Here is a 24423-nt window from a genome sequence, read left to right as displayed (position 1 = left end):
ACTAACTGTCTTTAGACTAACTGTCCTTAGACTAACGGTCTTTAGACTAAGTGTCCTTAGACTAACGGTCTTTAGACTAACGGTCTTTAGACTAACTGTCTTTAGACTAACTGTCCTTAGACTAACGGTCTTTAGACTAACTGTCCTTAGACTAAGGGTCTTTAGACTAACTGTCCTTAGACTTACTGTCTTTAGACTAACTGTCCTTAGACTAACAGTCTTTAGACTAACTGTCCTTAGACTAACTGCCTTTAGACTAACTGTCCTTAGACTAACGGTCTTTAGACTAACTGTCCTTAGACTAACGGTCTTTAGACTAACGGTCTTTAGACTAAGTGTCCTTAGACTAACGGTCTTTAGACTAAGTGTCCTTAGACTAACAGTCCTTAGACTAACGGTCTTTAGACTAAGTGTCCTTAGACTAACGGTCTTTAGACTATTGTGATATAGACTATCAGTTCTTAGACTAACAGTCCTTAGACTAACTGTCCTTAGACTAACGGTCTTTAGACTAACGGTCTTTAGACTAAGTGTCCTTAGACTAACGGTCTTTAGACTAAGTGTCCTTAGACTAACAGTCCTTAGACTAACGGTCTTTAGACTATTGTGATATAGACTATCAGTTCTTAGACTAACAGTCTTTAGACTAACGGTCTTTAGACTAACAGTCTTTAGACTAAGTGTCCTTAGACTAACGGTCTTTAGACTAAGTATCCTTAGACTAACAGTCCTTAGACTAACGGTCTTTAGACTATTGTGATATAGACTATCAGTTCTTAGACTAACAGTCCTTAGACTAACGGTCTTTAGACTATTGTGATATAGACTATCAGTTCTTAGACTAACAGTCCTTAGACTAACGGTCTTTAGACTATTGTGATATAGACTATCAGTTCTTAGACTAACAGTCCTCAGACTAACGGTGGTTAGACTAACAGTCCTTAGACTACTCGTCGAGATTTCCTTATCAAAGTATGATGCTAAGATCGTATGAATTTCAATCATATGAAACATCTCGTTTCTCATTCCAGGACAGTGGATAGAAACTCAGAACTCACAATTTTTTTACACTTATCCTAAATTATACAAGTTCAACTGATAGAAAAATCAAATTGACAGATAAGCTGATGCGTACATCATGGAACAATTTGATAGATAAATTGAATTAAAATAAAATTGATATTTGTTTAACAAAAAAAAAACAAAACATTTTTTAAAGACTATCATTACCTAAAGAGAAATAGAGGAGTCTATATTATATATTATATGCAGAGAAAAATTAAACTAACAGAAGCTGAAATGTATGTTTTCAGCTTACTATCGATCCGAAGAATCATTTGTAAATTAATAATTCAAGTAGATTTACAGTTACAATGTAAAATATTCCCATGATGATCTGATACGGTATTATATGACTGTATATATATCATCTCATCTGTCCCTCGACTTTCGTTTCGTCATAAGGGTGATGTGACAGTTTGCGTAACCATACTCCTCCATTTTTCCCAGTCACAAAAGCTGTTCTTAGTAGGATATCAAGAGGAAAGGTCCACTTTTTTTTTACATTGTCCAGTCAGCCTTTCTTTCTTTTGCATGGTAATTGGTATCATATAGATGCCGGGAAGACTTCCAAAATATTGAGTGACAAGTCCTAGTTAATGAGAACTGATCTGACTTGCGAAGCTGAAGTTGACAAGGAAATCTACGATCGCGGGGTTCCCCCTCAGGCGCGGGGCCTGCAACGGTTGCCCACCTGCCACCCCCTAGGGCCGCTACTGCTCCGTAAACTTACCTTGATAATAGCTAGCAAGTAGCAATGACTGCAGCCCTGGAATAAACCGCTTGCCTCGACTACCTTGGAAGCCGCTGGGCCTGTATCTCTTCTCCAGGGAAGAGTCTCCCTCATCCACCACCTCTATAGGTAATGCTGTCCTCAGCCTGCTTAGTAGATCTGCATAGGTGGCAGCAGGAGCGTACGGCCTGTGGCGCACTGGGGCACCCATCGCCTGTCCCTCTTCACTGATAAGGACGGGACCTTGATGGTACCAAATGGACGAAAGAGGTAGGGCGGAGGCGGAGGCACCAGAGGGCGCATGATGTCCACTTGTTGTGTGGCCCAGTGGGAATCTGTTCTGTCTGTGTGTGTCTATGTCAACATCAGCACGTGAGTTCAATATCTGGAAATAGAGTAGTATATACTCAACTATACTCAACTCAAGACAACATTAAGAAACTGCAACAGACATAAAATAGAGCAGTGAGATTCATAACAAACGAATATTCACATTTGACTAGAGTAACACCTTTAGTAAAATCACTAAACTTAGAAAGCCTTCAGGATAGAAGACTCAAAAGTAAAGTAGCAATTATACATAAAACACTGAACCATAATCTTCAAATACAAAAACAAAATTTAATAAAATACTCAGAAAGACACAAAGATAAAGGCACATTCCTCGTTCCGTGTGCTAGATTACATTTGTACAAATGCTCCTTCTTCATTAGTGCTATTAGAAGATGGAATGGGTTGCCTGAGCTAGCCAGGAAAACCAGTGACTTGGCAGAATTTAAGTCATTGGTTAATATGAAGGACTGAATGCATGACGCGTAGGACGTAATCATCTTCTTTTTTGAAGTAACGTCTGTATTATATAAGATAAGATATATATCCATGAATATGTGGAAGATGTGGATGCTTAAGACAGATCTTTAAAATAAGTTGGCAAGATAAAAAAAAGCAACGAGGAAGTGACGCTAAGAGCAGGGTGCCAGGACATTAGCGCTGTTATCAGCAGCAGACGCCTTGGCTGGCTTGGTCGGGTTCACACAAGGTCGATCCCATAAGACATTCTGTAAGATGATCTAATAGAACGGAGGAGAGCCGCAGGGCGCCCACTTTTAAGGTAACGGCATTCTGATGTATATAAACGCGATATGAAGCTCTTAAAAAAATCAACTTTTGGGAGAAAGAGGCACTGGATAGATCGACATAGAGAGCAAGTATAAAGGAAGGGTCCTGGAGTGCAGATGGCGTACACATCCAAAGTAGAAAGAAGGGTTGAAATACAAGCGCCTGGTGATTACAATTGCCCATCCTGTGACGGCAGCTGGGTATCAAGGAGTTGTCTCTTTAGTCACACGAGACGTTGCAAAGGGAGGAGACTGTCACTGAAGACGTAGGATGCCACAGAATGTATATGCATTTTTTAAATATTATAATTAATAGTAAATAGTTTTTAAAATGGTTTAATTTTCTAGGTAATAGAAGAAAATAGTGGTTTACATAGTTAATTACAAAGCTTATATCAACTCACTATGTCTGGTAAAAGGTTTGTACATCTTGTTTCTCCCACACCCATGTTGAAGCTTTGCACAATTATTCATTGGCATAAACAAAAGAATACATTAATTTAAAAAATTACCCAATTATTCAATTAATTAATTAATTAATTCTTTTGAATAAGGGAAATATATTCTACATTATAGAGTAATTGTAATTGCGGAGTTCTTCCCCTGGATAAACTTCTTTTTTAAAAAAGGATTTTAAAATCTTTTCCTTGTTTCAAGATCTAAACGTGAGAGACAGACTGACAGACAGAACACACAAAATAAAAAGAGTTATTTCCCCTAAGCTAAAAATATCCCGTTTTTCTTTTATTCGAGATTCCAACATGCTTCGGCAATGACACCTTGTACATCTATTATTCCCATACTTATGGTCCATCAAAATTGACTATTATCTTTTATTTTCTAATAAGTTAAAATATTTTAAATATAGTTAGTACAAAAACGAATAAATATGTTTTAAAGTTTAATTAGGAAACAAACTAGACAATAAAAGACTATATAAAAAAAAAAAGAGTTCCCACCCGTGTGTAGGAGTTGTCTATCTTGCCCAGTCACACCCAGAACAAGTTTGGCTTGATTGATCAAAACATAATAATAGCTTATATACACACAACTGTTGGCTGATACCGACCTTAATTAGCTCCCTTTCATCGTCTGAACTAGCCGCTCGTGCTTGGCACGAAACACATAGAGCCAAGGCAAGTGTGAGGACAGTCAGCCACAGATATGACGTCATTATCGATCTACAAAAGAGGAAAGTGAAAGAGTTTTTACCAAAAAAATTAAGGAAAGGGCATTAAATGTATTGAAAATATAGTCATTGAAATCTTATCTGGCAAGTGTTATCTTTTCATTTCAGTTCTAGAGTTTGTTAAATCTGGCTTCTCGTACTCTTCCGGCCGCTTCAGTGAGTTTCCATTCGTTTAAGATCAGTTCAGTCAAGTGTCACTGTTGGTTTGGAAGTTGCCAGATAAGCGTAAGGTATTTGGGCTAAGAAAGAAAAAAGTTTCTGATTCTATCCGATAAGGAAAAGTTAACTTAAAATGAATAAAAAGTCTGCCAAAATGCATCTTCCATTACTCAGAGGGTACACATACACAACATAATAGATGCATGATTATTTCAATGTGTTCAATTGTATGTTGTATGTATTTAAAAACACAGGATCCAATTTTAAACAATTTTCCAACATGCCCACCGAAGAAGGGCAGACAGCATTTCTACATGAAACGAATGGCTTATTTTATACTACAAACACAATCTTTTTAAGTCTATGCTTGGGAGACACTAGACCTTGTTAGTGTAATCTTGTTCTATAACTTTGTATGTGTATTTATCTTATATAATACAGACGTTACTTCAAACAAAGAAGATGATTACGTCCTACTCGTCAAAAACCTTGTGTAGCCGTATGTGTATTATTTGTATAGTAAAGTCATCTTTCTCTTCTCTTCCTTTGACTGTATTACTTCTATAGTAAAGTCATCTTTCTCTTCTCTTCCTCTGAATGTATTACTTCTATAGTAAAGTCAGCTTTCTCTTCTTTTCCTCTGAATCTATTACTTCTATCTATAGTAAAGTCATCTTTCTCTTCTCTTCCTCTGACTGTATTATTTCTATAGTAAAGTCATCTTTCTCTTCTCTTCCTCTGACTGTATTACTTCTATAGTAAAGTCAGCTTTCTCTTCTCTTCCTTTGACAGTATTACTCATTTGTTTCGGTTGGAAAATAGTTTCTGCCCAAAAAAAAACAAAGAAAATGTGTTTATAAGAAAGAGCATATTAAAAGATATTAAAGAAACATTACGCTTGACATTGTGACTCCCATTAAATCTTTGACTTTTAAATTTGTGGCTTGAGCTTCGGGCTGTCCGCTTTCCATCCACTGCCGTCCTGTGGGAAGTTAAGACTACGGCGTACTAATCTTTAATTCCGAAGGCACAGGTAAAGAAACACATAAATCAAAGAAGGAGATTTCTGATGGATACTGTAACTACATCCACATTTATGACGATACACGTATCTGCCCTTTATTCGTAACCTGTATGAAATATGATACAATGAGTTCCATGGATTCGCACTATGTTCTTCAACCTTTGTGTAACCTGATACAATCTATCCCATGTTTGTTTTGTGGTTATAATTGTCGCAATGAATAAATGAACAAGTAAAGTGGTTCTGTTGCACTAAAAACAACTTCAAGAGCTTTGAATATAATAATAATAATAATGATAATAATAATAGTAATAATAATAATAAGCAATGAGTGTTAAAATCAGGCTTAGGGGCCCACTTTTTAAAAAGCAATCTCTGTAAATGGCAACAATCGGTGCAAATGATAACAATTTATGTACATGGAACAGTCTATGTGAATGTAAACAATATGTGACTGTAAACAACCTTTACAAATGGAAACAATCTGTGCAGATGGAAACATTCTAGAAGTGTACATGAAAACAATCTGTGTAGATGTAAAATATATGTGTAGTGTCTTCTGACCTATGTAAATGGAAACAATCTGGTTATAGGTAAACGATCAATGTAATCTGGTTAAAGGGAAACAATTGACTTTATTTCATCATCCTGAATGATACAGCCTCTTAGTTCGATTTATTCCTGATGTCTCAGGAACTAGACTCCGCCATTAGATAATAAATGACTTGTCGTGTTGTTTAGGCAATACAGAGAAATGTCTCGGTCTCCGACAAGTGTTGGCTGACGTCAGACAATCAAAGAGAAGACAACAACGTTAAGCATTTTATTTGTTATGTCTCTTTGATTGCGTAACCCGAGACTGGAGTCTCAATTTCCCTCTTTTATCACCATTTAAGAACGATAACTCTTTTTTTTATGACCTTACCTAAAGGGAAATAATTCGATAAATACACTTCGATCTTTTGGAAACTATAAGGACAATATAACCTCAAATAGAATCGGTGGTTTTTATATTCACTCATCAAATGTATGCACTGAGTGTCTCAAGTGTTAGCCAGCAATCGGAACCAAGGAAAGATCTCTCTCATCAATCTATATATATTTGGCATAACGCAGAAGAGTTCTAGTGATTTTTTCTTAGCGTTTTCCAAAGCTTATATTAACATACTCTATCTGTCTGCATTGCATCTTTCGAGCCCGGAATGTTCGGCCGCACACTGGGCAGGTTATTCCAGCTGGAGCTAGTGTCATTTGTCTTGCTTTTCTTTTCTGGCGTTTTTCTTCTGCCAGCGTTGTTCTTTTTTCCTCAGCAACCTGTGCGCCAGTTTTCACAGCGCGACGCCATGATGCTCTGTCAAGTGCCTCTGTCTCCCAGGTGCCTGGGTCTATGCTGAACGCCTTCAGAGAAGCTTTGAGGGTGTCCCTGAAGCGCTTTCTTTGCCCACCTTGCGAGCGCTTTCCTTCTCTTAGTTGGCCATACAAGAGTCGTTTTGGGATGCGGTGGTCTTCCATTCTGTAGACGTGACATGCCCATAGCAGCTGGGACTGCATCAGGATTGTGTGGATGCTTTGCAGACACGCTCTTCGAGGACTTCTGTATCTGGTATTTTGTCTTGTCATTTGACATTTAGTATTTTTCTCAGACATGTCATGTGGAAGTGGTTTAGTTTCTTTGCATGTTTACTGTAAATTAATAAACTTTATTTCTAAACAGTTTTGCAATTCCCACGCGCAAATAGGCCAAGAAATTTCTATTACAAATTAGCATCAGCAAGAAGATTATTTCCTTGCATATTATAATGTCGCAATAGATTTGTATGATCAAAAGTGAAAGCGGAAGTTGAAATGCTAGAGTCCCTGTGAGCCGAGAAGTGGTCTCAGTTTCGGCAGCCTATTGATACCTTCATTTTGTTTTTAGCTTCGTCTAATCAAACAATTAACTGTGGCCAATATGACGCTCTGGATACGTGACAGAGGATGAAGGTTTAAATATCCAGAACATTATTTAAAAAAGACATCTTCCCATTATTCAGTTCACCGGAGACTTGGTGTAGGCCTATGTGTAAAATGCCAAGCATATCGCATGTCAAAGCTAATGAAAGGTCAACTTGACCAATAAGATACGCGATGACCTTTCCCGCATACGCATCCGGGGCACTCAATATAAGTATATATATATGTATGTAGTGTTATATGTCATAGACATGACGTATGCAACCTAATTAAAATACGATCTTCTATTTAATTTGACAATGTTTGTGATATCATGTTTATTTTTAACTTTGTAGTCACCAGTGCTGTAATTTACTAGTCATTCGACATGGTTTTACCTAAGACAAAACTTATCGAGCAACTAAAAATCAATAAAATCTGTAAAGACCTACTGTTATTTTTAGTTTTTGACATTAATCTGCTAGTAGTAATTGGATTACTTTCTTTGAAACATACTATGCAAACAATTGAAACAGATCTAGATCTAGGAAAGTTTTGTTCACAAAATAAAATTATAGGCAGAAACAAAACATTCCTCTGTCTCTTTTTTTACCTTTACCTATCCCTTTGTGACACCTTAGTCTATTGGACCGATGGGGCACCATGCAAGATTCGTCGACCGTCTTTCACCATTTCTATCTTTTGCCTTAGTTAGAACCTATTTCAATCGCAGGCCCGTCCATTCTTTTATGTTGTCCTCACATAGATTTCTCTGTCTGCCTCTTCTTCTTTTTCCTGGTACTGTTCCCTAAAAGGAAGGTCTTTGCGAGCCCCGAAGATCTTGTAGATGTGCTGACAGAATTCTACCATAGCGATTCACGTGTTAAAGGGTCACGTGGTCTAACATCACTAGACTATTACGTGGTCGACCCAATTATACTTTACTTTTAGCGGCCTCGGAAAAGGAAAAAGCCGCTACTGGTTTTGTTTGGTTTGTTCGCTTACAGAAAACAAAAGAGTAGCCTTAACAAGAACTTTGCAATAAATAAAATTCCAATATCTTTTCTAGTTTCTCCGATATAAGCGGGACGGACGGAAAGACACTACAAAACTAATAGCGACTTTTTCCCTTTCGCGGGCCGCTAAATAAAGGTGTTTTATTAAAATGCAACAAAAATGATTTGAAAGCTAAGGGAGATAATTTGTGTACAGTTAAAACAAAGCTCTGGCAAGACAAGACACATCCCCAAACACGGCAAGACTAATCAAGATCCAGAAAATAATTGAATTCCGGATTGACCTTTCAACTTGGTACAGTTCCTCTTGCTTCTTTGTCTTACCAATTAAAAAAAAAACCAGTCATAGCATTGTATTGCGTTGACATTCTCCTTTTCAAAAGTGTCATATGAACTCCCCATGCCATACAGAGATGATGTCATTAAGATATAACGTATACATATCGATATTCTTTTCAATAGGAAGTTCCTACACAGCTCTGTTTTAATGAAGCCATTTTTTTCTCTTCGGTTGTAGAGTTATCTATATCGGCCAATTCAAGATTCGGGTAGTTCTGCGTTCGTGTATGTCGAATGGACCTCATTCACCAATCGTACACAAATAACATTTTGCCAGTGGTTCTCTTTATCTTCTATACAAATTACGCAATCCATAAAGGATGTCACGTGATACGTAATTTTCATTGTTTTATCAATATTATCACGTGGCTAAATGTTGTTTGTTTACGATTGGTGAATGAGGTCCATTGAAACGTCAATGTCCATGGCTTAAATCACTAGCACACCTGATACCTAACATGCTTTGGAAACGGAGCCGTTGTATTATCGACTCACTCTGTTTGGTACAACATTTTGTACACGCTACTTCTCCTGTAACTTCCCATTCTCGGATCAAGTTAAAACTTTGCACAGTTACGCATTGTCCCTAACAAAACATAAATCAATAAAAACAAAACGATTAATCAATGTGGCTTTAAATTATTTAGTTTTATATCAAAAAGAAAATAATCTTACAGTATTAGGGTATATCGCTTATAAATGCCCATTTTTTTTTTAAAAGTAATTTTTATATTTTGCTTGTTTTGCTTCTTGATGTCACTTCAATACTTTTTTCCCCTTTTTTTTCTCTCTATCATACCACTGTAAACAAAGGTTCTGAAGGGGCTGAAAGTCGCCTTCACAAATAGTCTGATTATTATCGTCTCCGACTATTCTTTTGATTTTCGGTTCTAAATCTAAATATTTGATAGGCTCTATTATGTTTTGGGGCTGGAGCCCCTTTTTTTCAAAGCTTACACTAACTTACCGTGTCTGTCTGGTAAAAAGTTTGTACATGTTATTACTCCCACACCCAATAACAGATCAAGTTGAAATTTCGCACAATTATTTCTTTTACCTAACAAAACAAGAATCATTAAAAAACAACGACAATTAGATAATTAAATATTGGTAATTAATTATTTTATTTGGCATCGAACATGGGAAAGAAATAGTACTTGACAGATGTGGTGGTATAAGTTGAATGAGTCCACTTGAGGAGGCTTGAACAAGTTTTTTTTATCCATTTAAAAAGCGATCATGGTAGCCTTCACAACGATACCACATTACCCCCCCCCCCTCCCCCACCCACCCCTTCTTTTCCCAACTGGTCCAAACAAGTAATAGGATCATCGCGCATTGAGAAAGCTAAGAGCATGAAATTTCCCTAAACAAAAACAATTTGTAAAAATCTTTGTAATCGCACATATTTATTATTGATAGACTGCATCTATTACAAATTGAATCATCACATGGTTGATCTTAACTAATAGATTTAATAAGTCTTAATAAAAGCTTTTTTTTTAAATTAAATGTATTTTTAAAAATGTTTTTCTTGTTTCTAATTACATCCTATAAACGTCCACATAATAATTTGACCGGAAGTTCCCCCACTCCCCTCCCCCCTTTAATTTTGTTGCACTTTCCGTAAAAATGCCCGCATTTCAGCATTTCCCCTTTTGACCCGAGAATTATAGTATGCAATTATAGTATAGTATAAATATCAACCGCTTTAAAATGCCTTCTTAAACACACACATATATAGGCCTATACGTTAATAGACTATTTATTATTAATATTGTAATAAGGATTTAAGAGACAAAAAGAGAAATGATGATCTCTATACACACCATAGACACGTATGTAAAGTTTATTAACTATTTGTGTCCAGCAATTATAATAACCGTGGCCTACGAAGGAATGTTCAGCTACTGAACCCAGTGTTGACTACTACAAATTGGTATTAACCACCCAAAGCTAGCGTCACAATGATTTTAATACTCTTTCTGATGTAGGGTATTGCTTGTAAGTAGCTTATTCTACTGCCATATCGTGAAGTCAACTGATTTAAGTCATTTCGAAATTTAAAATTTCTTTATCAAGTAGAGAAATAAAGGTATTTGGAAACTCAAAATGACATCGAACCATAACACAATTGTCAACACGACATCCAGGTAGAAATAGAAGGGCGTACGCCAAAAAAAAAAGTCGACTTCATCAAAAAAAAAATTACAACGAAAATACAAACAATGACGTCAATAACTGCAATCGTTGGACACACGCGCTCATAATGACAGGATCAAAGATGTCTACCCAAACTCGGAACTCGTCGGCATGTCATGAATTGTGGGAATGTTTGCAAGTATCGGGAGCTCTCCAGTACAGAGACCAGAAAGAGTTTTGAAAAGGATTTGCCATTACAAGAAATCGAATGTCAGTAATGCAGTAGCCCTGTTCCGAAGAGCGCCCTCATTCTTCTCCTTCCCCTCCCACAAACCACCACATGGGCGTCGACCAGCCAAACTTGATGTGCCTCGTTTGCTCTATCAATGGCTGCACCCGCCCGGAAGAGCAGCAACTATCCGGCGTAGCGAATCAATGAAATAAGCTGCGCATTACAAGAAATAAAAATGATATCTACGTCAAGAGAAAAACTCAGAAAAACTCAGCATCAGATGTTAAGTCTGAGATAGGCAACAATGCACGAATTCTTGTATTTCTGTAAGCCAAGTAATGTGGCTAAGGCCACATTATTAATGTAAAACTTCTTATCACTATGGAACAATGCTATGTTTTATTATTTTATATTACAATGCTTTTGTAAAGTACGTCTGCAATGTTATAGCATGTCAAGCGCGCTCTGGACCAATCTCTTTGTGGACATTTGGGGAGGGGAGGAGATACCAGAGAGAAGGTGTTCGTGCTGAACTCAACAATGTCAAGGACGATCAATTGAACTCAATGTTGCCAACTTAGTTGTTAAATAAAAATGAGCAACAAACAGAAGAGCTCATAACAATGCTAAGAAGTGCAAAACGGGTTAAATATCATATTAGGTTTTAAAAAAAAAATCTTAGTTTATCAATACTTTCTTTATTCTGTACCCCCGGACACATCTATGGCACCAAAAAAAAAGCCAGTTATTTATAGTTTTTTCCATCATAGCTAAAAATAGTATTTCACTTCTTCACAAATTTTGTATTCATTCTGTTATTTTTGTTCAGGCCCTATGTTGGTCAAGGGTCCTGACGCAATAAAATCCTTAGCGCCATGATTGCTGCGCCGCTGCATGCAAAGGACATTCAGTAGAAGAGCAACAGGTTCACTAAAAAAGAAAGTGTATTGGGAGGCCTCTTTTTCCGAGTTAATTAATCCAATCTTTGCTAATTAATCGACCCTGGGAATCAGCAATTTAAATATAAGAAAAATACCTTTGAATAACCTCGATTATAATGAGTGAAATTGCATCAATTATTTTCAATCAATCCTAACTGTACACAATTGCGTAGCTTACACTTCTGGTCTTGTGACTTTTATGTATCTTCTAACTTGCCCATTGACATTCACATATTGAGTCCCATTAGCTTTTTTTTTTTTTTTGGGGGGGGGGGGGATAGCACCGCTCAGTCGCTGCCATATCCCTCATTAATGCAAGGCTTATCTCCCGTTAGCTTAGTACATTTTCCATTAAAAAAAAACAACGAATAAATTACGACTAATTGATTAACCAATCGGTTAAATTTCTGATTGATTTATGTGTTGCATGAATGAAGAGTGAAGATATCAGCTACGTAATAATTTCAACTAAAACTCCTTAGGGTGTAAGGCTACCATAGTAACATGGTGAGATGTATTTCTTTATCATACATAAAGGAAGCTGTTTGTGGGTGGAGAGTAAGAAAGAATAAAAGGACATCGTGTATGTTTGGAACAGTAGAGAGCCTTCAAGCTTCTGCGGGTAGCTTGTGACCGGGAAAAGTGGAGAGCTTCGACAGCTCGCAAGATAACAGCACCCCCCCCCCCCCCAGGGCTCAATTCACGGGTACAGTGAATAGCGTTTCAACTATTTAGACTTATAACTCATGGACTCTTTGAACTTGCTGTTGACGTCTTGTCAATCCCGTTCATCTTTATCGATGACTTATCGGATCACTGTAGATTGTTTTTAGTCTTTCTCTCCTCACGTCCCCTCCCTCCAAACTCTATTTCCCTGGTGTCATTCAAGTCCGCCCTTTCACGATAAATCCTGTCACTCGGTGCACTTGAATTACTCTGCATCATATAGAGCTATTTATCTAGGTCAGGTTGTGGTCTATATATCTTTGTTGACGCTGTGTCGACGACACTTGTTGCTACAATGGATGCTCACATGTACCGGAAGTTTACTAATTCCGACTGGGCTGGGCGAAGCATCGGTGAACTGCAGTACAATGTAATGGCGTCGCCATTTGTTTTTTTTTTTAAAGACAATAGAGGCAAAACCAGAGCAGGGTGAATAAGTTCAAGTCATTAAAAGGTACTACTATCCTCGAGTAGGCTTAAAGAGTACACTATAGAAAACATTACTTACTCACAAACGAGGCATTACAAATAGAAAAACAAAACCTAAAAAAAATACTCAGAAAGACACAAAGATAGAGGAACATTTCTTATTCCTTATGCTAGAACCAATTCGTACAAGTGCTCCTTCTTACCTAGTGCAAATTCATAATGGAATGGGTTGCCTGAATCAGCCAAGAAAACCAACGACCTAGCAGAGTTTAAGACATTGATTAACATGCATGACTATATTGACACATGACATACGTAGCACGTCATTACCTTCTTTTTTGAAGTAACGTCTATAATATATAAGATAAGATAAAGTGTGGAAATGAACCGAACTCTCTCGTGCTTGTTCAGCCTTTTTTTTTTTTTTTTTTTTTTTTTTTTGGGGGGGGGGGGGGGGGTAAAAAGCTTAGACAAATCTGGTACCTAACGACGAGATCACAAATGATGAACTCACGTGCAAGAAAATTAACAATAATATAAGAAATATAAGATATAAGAAATATGCTTTCCATTGCACTTTTCCTCTACCCTAGTCTACTAAAGTGTCCTGGCTACTAAAGCTGCAAGTAAAAAAAGGTAAAAAAAATAAAGGTAATATAAAGGTAATTGTGTATCTGGTACAGCGTGTTACGTTGACGAGTTATTCCCAGACAATCCACTTTCTAGAATTGTCTTTCTGTGTCCAGCCTACGTCTCCTAATCCTAAATAAGTAAAAAAGAAATGAATCAGTTCCATAAATAAAGTAGGAAATGAATCATTCCCATATGTCTCTCTTCTTCTGTTAACATTCTAGATATGTCGTCTCTACCCAGTAATGACATATTTCTATTAAAGATTGAATAGACAATCAAGTGTTACGTGGGAGAGTAGTGTTACAGTTCCAGACTCGAGAATGGAAGTCAGGGGATGGTCTTCTTGGGAGATAGTTTTTGAAATTGGAGACACAGCGATGTCACTGTCAGGTAGGCACAAGTTGAACGTAATTAGATTCTAGTTCGTTTTTGTATTACACATTAACTTTGAATGATGCTGGGCGTTGGAGATAGGACATTTTTTTAAAAATGACCTAGGTATAAAAAAAAAAGTTTCCCCTGAACCTCTGTCTCCTTCTCCCTCTTCACCAGATCCATCTCTTGTTTTGTCTTCCTCTTTCTATTTCTCTCCATTCCTCTCCCTCCCTTTCTACTTTTACTTTTCTCTCTCCTTCACAAACCCTCTTTCGATCTCTCAGTATCCACGTTATCTTCCAATCTTTATTTTTCTCTCCCTCTCTGTCCCCTCTATCACTCTCCTCCTTTCTGTCCTCCCATTCTTCCCCTCCAACTCCATTATCATCTCTCTCCCTCCCCCCTCTCTCTCGCTCTCTATCTTTCTCTCCTTCCTCTCTCTCGCTCTCTACCTTTCTCTCACTCTCCCCCTCTTTCTCGCTCTCTACCTTTCTCCCCCCCTCTCTCTCGCTCTCTACCTTTCTCCATTGATTCCTTATTGAATCTTTAATTTCATCGAATATTTCTCTAGGCCAAATAATTGTCAGTTCTGACTCTAGATGCCTTAATAGAGCTAGTAATTGATACAATTCCATTTCTAAACGAATTGATAACTAAAACTATTATCTATCTATCTATCTATCTATCTATCTATCTATCTATCTATCTATCTATCTATCTATCTATCTATCTATCTATCTATCTATCTATCTATCTATCTATCTATCTATCTATCTATCTATCTATCTATCTATCTATCTATCTATCTATCTCTCTCTCTCTCTCTCTCTCTCTCTCTCTCTCTCTCTATATATATATATATATATATATATATATATATATATATATATATATATATATATATATATATATATATATATAAAAGAAAGTAAGAATAAAATAGACAAGATAAAATGACGTCATCAAAACGTGAGATCCCACCAATGACGTGTGCTGATGTCACTCATGACAATGTCCCACAATTCCCCTGGCCAACTTTTGATGGACAGGGGAGCGTAGGAAGACATCAAAAGAAATGCCAAACAATCAAACAAAGTTTACAGTCAAGTTGATTGAAGGGAAATAGGTTTACCGCCTCTGGAGGTCATGCGCACCAAATGAAATTTTGTTCGACTTGTCGCCTGGCCACTGGGTGTCCATGTTTGGACACACGTAATATAGTAGTCCGCAAGATGAGAGACATCGGAGACACTCAGTCTAAGATCTTTGAGTTGCAGTATCGAGAACTGCATAAGAGATAGCCATTACAGTGTGCTGTGAGAAGTGCTATGAGAAAGTGCTAAGTGAAATTAATGCTCTAAGAGTACCGAGAGTGTGCTATGTCATGGGCTATGAAAAAGTGCTATGGGAAATTAATGCTGTAAAAGTAGTGTAATTTATGCTATAACAGTGCTGAGAAAATGCTACATCAAGTGCTATGAGTGAGTAATGTGTGAACTAGATAAGATACAGCTAAAACAGTGTGCCGGTTCTAAAAAAGGGGGGGGGGGTAAAACATGAAAGGCTTTGAGTGAGTACTACTTGAAGTGTTACTTGAGATTATATAAAAGAGTGCTACATGAAGTGCTAATTGAGATTATATAAAAGAGTGCTACATGAAGTGCTACTTGAGATTATATAAAAAAGTGCTACATGAAGTGTTACTTGAGATTATATAAAAGAGTGCTACATGAAGTGTTACTTGAGATTATATAAAAGAGTGCTACATGAAGTGTTACTTGAGATTATATAAAAGAGTGCTACATGAAGTGCTACTTGAGATTATATAAAAGAGTGCTACATGAAGTGCTACTTGAGATTATATAAAAGAGTGCTACATGAAGTGCTACTTGAGATTATATAAAAGAGTGCTACATGAAGTGTTACTTGAGATTATATAAAAGAGTGCTACATGAAGTGTTACTTGAGATTATATAAAAGAGTGCTACTTCACTTGAGAGTATATAAAAGAGTGCTACATGAAGTGTTACTTGAGATTATATAAAAGAGTGCTACTTCACTTGAGATTATATAAAAGAGTGCTACATGAAGTGTTACTTGAGATTATATAAAAGAGTGCTACATGAAGTGTTACTTGAGATTATATAAAAGAGTGCTACATGAAGTGTTACTTGAGATTATATAAAAGAGTGCTACTTCACTTGAGATTATATAAAAGAGTGCTACTTCACTTGAGATTATATAAAAGAGTGCTACATGAGGTGTTACTTGAGATTATATAAAAGAGTGCTACATGAAGTGCTTCTTAAGATTATATGACATAGTTCTGTATGATGTGCTACTTGAGATTATATGACATAGTGCTACATGAGTTTTTTCTTGAGATTTTATGACAGTCCACACAAAAATTATGGTTTTAAGCTTTAACCTTTGGTCCCAATTAAATGACAATGTTTAAGGATATTTTAAATGGGGTTTCTGGTAAAAATCCCCACAAAACATTTGACACACAAAAAATGCTAAATTTTATATGAACCCTTAGTAGACGATGGCTTCAGGTGCTTTATATTAGGCAAAAAGAAATTGGTTGGTTATGCTATTACAACCTTGGTAAATATTTGACAGACTACAGCGCTAATGAAATATAAATAGTCATATAAATAGTCTATATAGCTTGAGAATCATGAAATAAGAAAGACTATAGCGCTAATAAAATATGAATTGTCTATAGAGCTTGATAATCATGAAATTTGAAAGACTATAGCGCTAAAGAAATATGAATTGTCTATAGAGCTTGATAATCATGAAACTTGAAAGACTACAGCGCTAATGAAATATAAACAGTCTATATAGCATGAGAATCATGAAATTTGAAAGACTGGACTAGAAATGTTTTGAAAATTACAGTATATATTTATATATATATTATAACCGTTTTATAAATTTACAATATTTATATATATATTCATGAATAACATACGATTAAAAAAAATCTTTTCTTCATTTCTAAACCGATAACTACCAGTTGGAATTCGCCATGATCTACTCCTGATGGTTGAGTTGATCACTTGTAAGAAGAGACGTTCACCCCATTTACAGTTCAGTAAATACGTAAATATCAAAGGTATAGCTTTCTTCATTTCCGTTTAGTCCATTTCTATCTGTAATTTACGATCAGCCAAGTCATGATGTTCAGCTAATTACTACAACAACTGATCACCTGGTCTTGTACAACATGTAGGAACTTGATAGATGATAGAAAAATAAAGTGATTGTGTACCAATTTTTTAAGGACTTGAATCAATTGTTTAGATGTTGGTAGATCTATGTCTTTTCATACTGTCGTACAATGATATAGAACTGTGTTCCGCGGAACCCTTGTGTTCCACAAGGTCGGAATAGGTGTTCCACGAACTACTGGAATAATTAACTAGTAGGTCACCACTGAATTAATCACTCTAAAAAAATAAGCGAATTGTTCCACTAAATACTCAGAATGTGCGAAGTGTTCAGCTAAGAAAAAAGTTTGGGAACCACTGATCTAGAATGTATCCAGACGAAGTAATGAAGTAATTGTATGTTAGACACATGAGTTGGCGAATTTCTATTCGTTTTCATAGTTAATACAATAACTTCAAGAGTAATCACATTTTATCATGGCGCCGGAAGTGGCAGATCGCAGCTGGGATTGCGTAGCCACAAGAAATACTGTACTTTTGTACTACTGATTAATCTTCGGATTCGAAGAAAAGCTTATTATGTAGCTACAGTTGAATGTCTCTTAGACACAGGAGCGAAAATAACTTTTACAATTAGCATAACGGTGATTTATAAGACAGATCAAGAAATAAGTAATTAGATGTACGTGAAAATGTTAGTAAAAATGTACTTTGCAGAAACTTTATTTTTTTTTTTTGTATTTGAAATTTCCAGAAAATCTTCTATACGTTTTTAAAATGTTGTGTCGCCCCCTCTGCGTGTGGCGTTTCTCTGAGTGTGGCGCCCTCTCTGCGTGTAGCGCCCCTATGCCTGTGGCGCCCCTCTGCGTATGGCGCCCCTCTGCGTGTGGCGCCCTTCTGAGTGTGGCGCCTAGGGCACTAAGCTTGTCTGGATCTATATGTAAGGAAGAGAGAGTGAAAGAAAGAAAACTCATCAGGTTGACACACCGTCAGCTTGTTGATGGAAAGACTCTACTAATTAGGCTAGTGGGTATTGTAGAAGATGTCTAGTATTTATAAGAGCGTTTATTACTCGTAGATCTCTTAAGATCTAGTCTAGATATAGATCTACTTCTAAAGATCTAGTCTAGATAAAGATCTACTTCTAAAGATCTAGTCTAGATAAAGATCTACTTCTAAAGATCTAGTCTAGATATAGATCTACTTCTAAAGATCTAGTCTAGATATAGATCTACTTCTAAAGATCTAGTCTAGATAAAGATCTACTTCTAAAGATCTAGTCTAGATATAGATCTACCTCTAAAGATCTAGTCTAGATATAGATCTACTTCTAAAGATCTAGTCTAGATATAGATCTATTTCTGAAGATCTAGTCTAGATCTAGATCTTCTTTTAGATCTAGAATCTAGACGTAATCTATACATGGGCATGGAATTTTTGCAAGTGGGTGCAATCTGCCACCTTTGGCTCAAAGTCGTAGCCTAAACTTTCTTGTTATTATATTTAAAAAAAGACACCCTCCCCCCATTTTCGGGCCCATATACCTAATCGATATTAAATGCAAAGTAAATACTTTTTTTTTCCTTAACAAAGAAACCAAACTCGTGAACAGTGAACAAAGTATTTACTGTACACAATGTTAACTTTATCTGTGAGGAACGTTCTTCCCTACGTTCGATCAAACAAAAAACAGCAAACGTTGACTGTGGCTGCCGAAACTATCAATAACTATACACATGAATTGCTTTTGGATGAATGGACAAGCTGCCAATGAACCCTTATCATGCAGTTCTGATATTCTTCTTTGCATTGCAGCTTTTGCATCGTTTTAGGTTGAACCCCAGCAATATTATTGCTCGAAAAGCAATGAAGAAACTTAATAATCAAGATATGTAATGTAAAGCCGTGTTCTGTAATAACTCCCAAAATCCAGACAGCGATATACATCAACAGTTAAATTTCTTGGAAAATCGTTATAACCATTTTTGAGATCAGCGTCCGCCCACACAGTTTCCACATAGGAGTGACTTGAATAAAAGTATCGTAGAAAGATCAAGACAAAGAGTTAGAGAAATAAGAGACAAGGGCCAAAAATAATGGAAAAACAAAAGAGTAAGAGAAAGAATAAAACTTGTTCAAGTGAAAGAAAAAAAAAGCAATGAGAGAAAGAAAGAATGCGACGTACCAATCAGATGTGTAACACTACACTTATACTAGACAATATAGCCTTAACAACCTTTTCAGACAAGTAATAAAGTTTCGTATCATTGCTCAGAGTTTTTAAATCACAGCTCGTTCTATTATTCATAGTTTAGTTTATCTTCTCATTCACGTAAATGTCTATACATCATATTGAATTTACAGCGGTAATGCTGCCGGATAGATCAAATGAGCGTAAGAAGGTTAGTTACCTGTTGTGAATTGTATATTTAGATCAAACTAGATCATTGATAAATCTCAATAAGTCAAGCAAAATTAAAACTACATAAACAAAAAGAAATCTCAAACGTGTTTGTCTATGGCATACATTTGTATAGAGTAGTCTAGACCAACCCTTAGGGGATCAAACCGAGACCAATCGGTATAGAAGGCCTGAACGCTGACCTGCAACGTCGCAACCTGTGGGCAGTTTAGACCAATAGCTCTTTGGAAAGTCGGACCGGTGATGTGGCCACCAGCTATCATAAAAATGTACTTTCAAAAGACAATTTCTCCTATAGGCCTACGAACTGATATTATCTTATTAGAAAAATGATCTCGCTCTTAATAACTAACTAATGATAGATAAAAGGAAAAAAAAATTGCTCGACTAATTCCTCCACCCACCCACCCCCCACCAAGAAAAAATATCCTGGTTACGCCCATGTATTAATAGTATAGAAAATTCTAGTTTGATGATATAGATCCAGACTTGGAATCATTATAAGATTGTAAACTGAACCTAGTTAGAGACGTAACATTGATATTGTGCATTGATAAATTGTATAAATATTCTATACAAATTGATATTGTCACAAATTGATTTTATTAGTTCAGATGGTCTAGCTAATGATTTCTACATAAGACATTGCGCGAAATGTCCCTGAAAGTCTGTTTATTTATTTAATTCTTTAGTTAATACTTATGGCAATTCACAATGAATCGTGTTAAAAAAAAATAAAAGGCGTTAACCAAATTTAATTTTAAGATTATTATATTTTGAAAATTAATTAATTTTAAGATTATTATATTTTGAAAAAGAAAATGCGTTCCCTTTTGACCAATTTGTAATTTTTTTTCAAGAGGATATACATAAACTTTAATGTCTAGGAAAACCGTTTGAGCCGTTTTCGAAATCAGTGTCCATGCAGTTTTTAGTTTCCACACATTAAGAGTTTGCAAGGTAATAATAGGAACTGTAAAACCGTAAAACTTTTACCGAAAAAATATCTGAATTTTAAATAAAACCTGATGCTTCGGGGAATCGAACCATGCCCTTAGATACAGTCTTTATACAGTTCTACCCATAGCATTAGGTAGTAATGATTTAAAATGTGCAGAGAACAGAGTTTAAAAAAAATGGCTTAAGTCGACTGTCTCTCTGCTTCGCCGTGAGCTCTTCAAGACAGAAGTTTAATCGTGGTCAAACGGAAAACGGAAACACCGTAATGGAGCACTTGTATTGCGCGCGCATGCCCCAATTGCGTTTGGAAGAGTAAGTTAATAAAGTGTTTATTTCGAGTTTGGCTCAAACCTCTCCCCTCCCCCATCTCACTCCTCTCTCTTCTTTCATCCCATCACTACCCTGCTATCACTCTGTTGTTCCTCTTACCCTTCCCCCCCCCTTTTTTTTTTCTCTGGAGATGTCAAACTCACTGGTCAGACCAAAAGACAAGAATTTCGTTTTGATTCCCTTAAGATGATCACTTTATATAAGGTAATTCGAGTGCCTAGAGCTAGCGTTGGCGGGAAATGATCGGGCAAGAGACATGTACATAGTCTGACGTCACAGAGCTCTAATATCTGGGGTGACAAAAAAAAAAAGACTTTGTCCTTTTTTTCTTTGTAAGAAATGGTACAACTCAATTGGGTGGCATTCAAATAGTAGATTAGTAACACTTGATACATGATTACTATTACCATGGACGGACTGGGTGTCAAAATAAGCTCTGACGCTACCATACGGCCCACGAAATGATCCGGCCCACACAATTGGGTACATAAAATACCCAAACATAATCTCTGCTCGATTGTGAACAAGTCTCTATATATCACATCGCACGACGTCCACCTTACATTTTTATAGATATTTTTTTTTTTTACAATTGCTTGTAATTATTATTAAACCTATTTTCACACTCTACATTTATTTTCGTGGCAAAATTGTTAAGAAATTGAAGGAAATATTCTCCAAGTTTGACACAGATCTAAATTCAATCCAGTAGATCAGTTATACCCAAAGTAAGGCCCGCAGACCACGGGTCATATCAGGTTAGTCTAATATAAAATACTGTAAATAAAAACGGGTTTTCCCAATTTGTTATAAACTTTCGCTCTTAGTAGAGATAAATATAGCCTTTAAAAAAAATTGCCCCCCCCCCCCCCAGTTGTAAGAAGTAAGATAAGGTTCTTCTTTCATATCTTGCGGCGATCTAGAGGGCAGTTGATGTTATGGTCATCCGTTTCTTTGGATAACGATTTACAAGCAGGGTGCTATGTGACCAGCACAACGACCAACCATCTTTACTTTCCTCAACGAAAGTCAGGTACCCATTAGAGTTAGGTGGACTCAGGGGCGCCCTAAAAATCCCGAGATTCAAAATCCCAGTCTTCACCGAGATTTGAACCCAGCACCCTAGGTTCGGAAGTCAAGCGCTTAACCACTCAACCTCCCCTCCTCCTAGTGACGTCACTGCATAGACTTACATAATCTTACTTTCGATTATATATTAGAGTAAAACAAAAACAACTGGTAATTACTAATGAAATGTAGAAGCAGTATTTATCTTCATAATATTATAAGCATTTAATAGAAAATAAATATAACTTTCATTCTATTTTCATTAATTAGCCTGCCAGAGACACTGTAAAACTAAAATCTCACAATAAATTAACCTGTTTATGTCTGCTTAACATAAACAATCAGTCTAATCACCTGTCACTGTCTCCGTCAGACTGACGCACTGAGTGCCACTGACAAAATAAATGTGACATTATTAAAGAAAATATCGCACCCGTGCTGTTATTGGTCATACTGACATCTTATTGTTGTTGGAATGATCAACCCCCCTCCCCCCGCCAATCCCAGGGTTATTGGTCATACTGACATCTTATTGTTGTTGGAATGATCAACCCCCCCTCCCCCCGCCAATCCCAGGGTTATTGGTCATACTGACATCTTATTGTTGTTGGAATGATCAACCCCCTCCCCCCGCCAATCCCAGGGTTAACCCAGTATGAAATACAAGATTTTTTTTTTATATACCATTACAATTTCAGGCAAAAAGAAACGTATATTGTACACATATATAAACATTTTTGTTACAATAATCAGAATTCTGTGATGTGTACCGCAGCTATTACTACCGTGTTAATACAAACGTAAAAAGAATTTCTTGTACAAACTTTCAGAACTATTTTTTTCTCTCATTCCCCCCCCCCTCCTCTTTCTCTCTCTCTCTCTGCCTCTTCCCCTCTCTTTCTCTAAGTGTGTATTCTCTACAAATGTATAAATGAATTTTAAAAATCCTAAAAGATATTTTATGAGAGAATGGTGGTGACATATTAAACAGAGAATCGTGTCAATGGGAAATGTAGGCAGGTCTTGGCCACCAAATCTACCACATTTGCATGTTCATGTTTAATTTGCATTCGATACCCAGCAGAGAAATAAGTAAAGAATGATTTGTAAAACGAGCTGTCTAGATTTGGTAACTCGATTCTTTTCTCACTTCAAAAAATTTGAAAGATAATTTTTTAAAAAAATATGGTAAGAATCATCTTCACGAAACAAAACTGAACTATTTGAGGAAACAAAGACATTATAGAAAAGTAAAAAAAAAATGTACAGTTAAATTTAAAATAATACCGTGAATTTAACTAGAGATTCGAATCAAGCTATAAGCGTACATCGGCTTGGTCTACGTCATTTTTGTTACATATGGATGTCACAACTGAGTCTGAATAGCCATGCAGTCACAAAAGGGTTTGAACAGCCGTGCAGTCACAACAGGGTTTGAACTTTGAACAGTCGTACAGTCACAACAGTCACAACTGAGTCTGAACAGACATGCAGTCACAAAAGGGTCTGAACAGTCGTGCAGTCACAACAGGGTTGTGCAACAGCCGTGCAAAATATTTTACATTTATAATGTGCTACTACTTTACAATGCAGAGAACCTAGGTATCAGTATAGAGTTAAGTAACTTAAACTTGGTTAAAACTTGGAATAGGAGTAAAGGACTATATTAGAATATAATTTGCTATTGTCGGCAATTTCAATAGACTATTTATAGAGCCAACACCACTATGTAAGCCTATTAATGGTCATTCCTTTAAAAGGCATAAAACTAAAAAGTGCTGCAATATTATGAACAGTTTAAGGGCTTTTAAGTGCATTTAGTCACTTTCGTTCTGAAAGTTTATAATCAAAAGATAGATTGACACCTAAAAAAAAGGTAAAATTTCCCTTTCAGACCTTATGTTCTATAGGGCAGATGATTTAAAGGTTATGTGGCCAGCACAACGACCAACCGCTTTACTTTCCCCAACTTATTTCAGGTATCCATTAGACTTGGGAGGACTCGGGTTAGGGTTAGGAGTGACCTTAAAATCCAGAAAGTGAAATCCAAGTCTTCACCGAGATTCAAACCCACCCGGGACCCTTTGGTTCGAAAGCCAAGTGCTTTACCATTCGCCCCCCCCCCTTTCTTCCTTAAGATCGACTTTTTCTAAACTGTTAATGTTGCAATGTAAAATCAATAATTATTGTAGGGAAAGCAGACGTATTCTTAATGAAAAGTCAGATTCTCTTATACGATTTGTCGTCAATGATTCCATATCAACTCCAACCTACCACGTGACCATAATAAACGAAAGAAACCAACTCATATTGTAAACATTCAACCAAAAAAAACCGTCATTGCTATCACAACTACACAATTTGATCTTTATAGTCTCTTTGATAAAGTCCCGGACAGACCAAGCGAAATATCCGAT

At 36.5% G+C, this 24423-nt stretch overlaps 1 protein-coding gene across 3 annotated transcripts in view; it reads right to left on the bottom strand.

Annotated features, from left to right (window-relative positions):
- Window positions 1-24423, bottom strand: part of LOC106054835 (uncharacterized) — an 83402-nt gene that overhangs the window by 16108 nt on the left and 42871 nt on the right. For all 3 annotated transcript variants that reach the window (XM_056004521.1, XM_056004520.1, XM_056004519.1), the window contains exons 2-3: window positions 3980-4091; window positions 1793-2177 (exon numbers count right to left, since the gene is read on the bottom strand). In XM_056004521.1, the coding sequence (XP_055860496.1) occupies window positions 1793-2177; window positions 3980-4084 (490 nt within the window). In that variant the 5' untranslated portion in view covers window positions 4085-4091. The remainder of the gene's footprint in view (window positions 1-1792; window positions 2178-3979; window positions 4092-24423) is intronic.

Source organism: Biomphalaria glabrata, chromosome 11, assembly GCF_947242115.1.
Source record: "Biomphalaria glabrata chromosome 11, xgBioGlab47.1, whole genome shotgun sequence".
Lineage (NCBI taxonomy): Eukaryota > Metazoa > Mollusca > Gastropoda > Planorbidae > Biomphalaria > Biomphalaria glabrata.
This window is presented reverse-complemented; position numbering and strand designations above follow the sequence as displayed.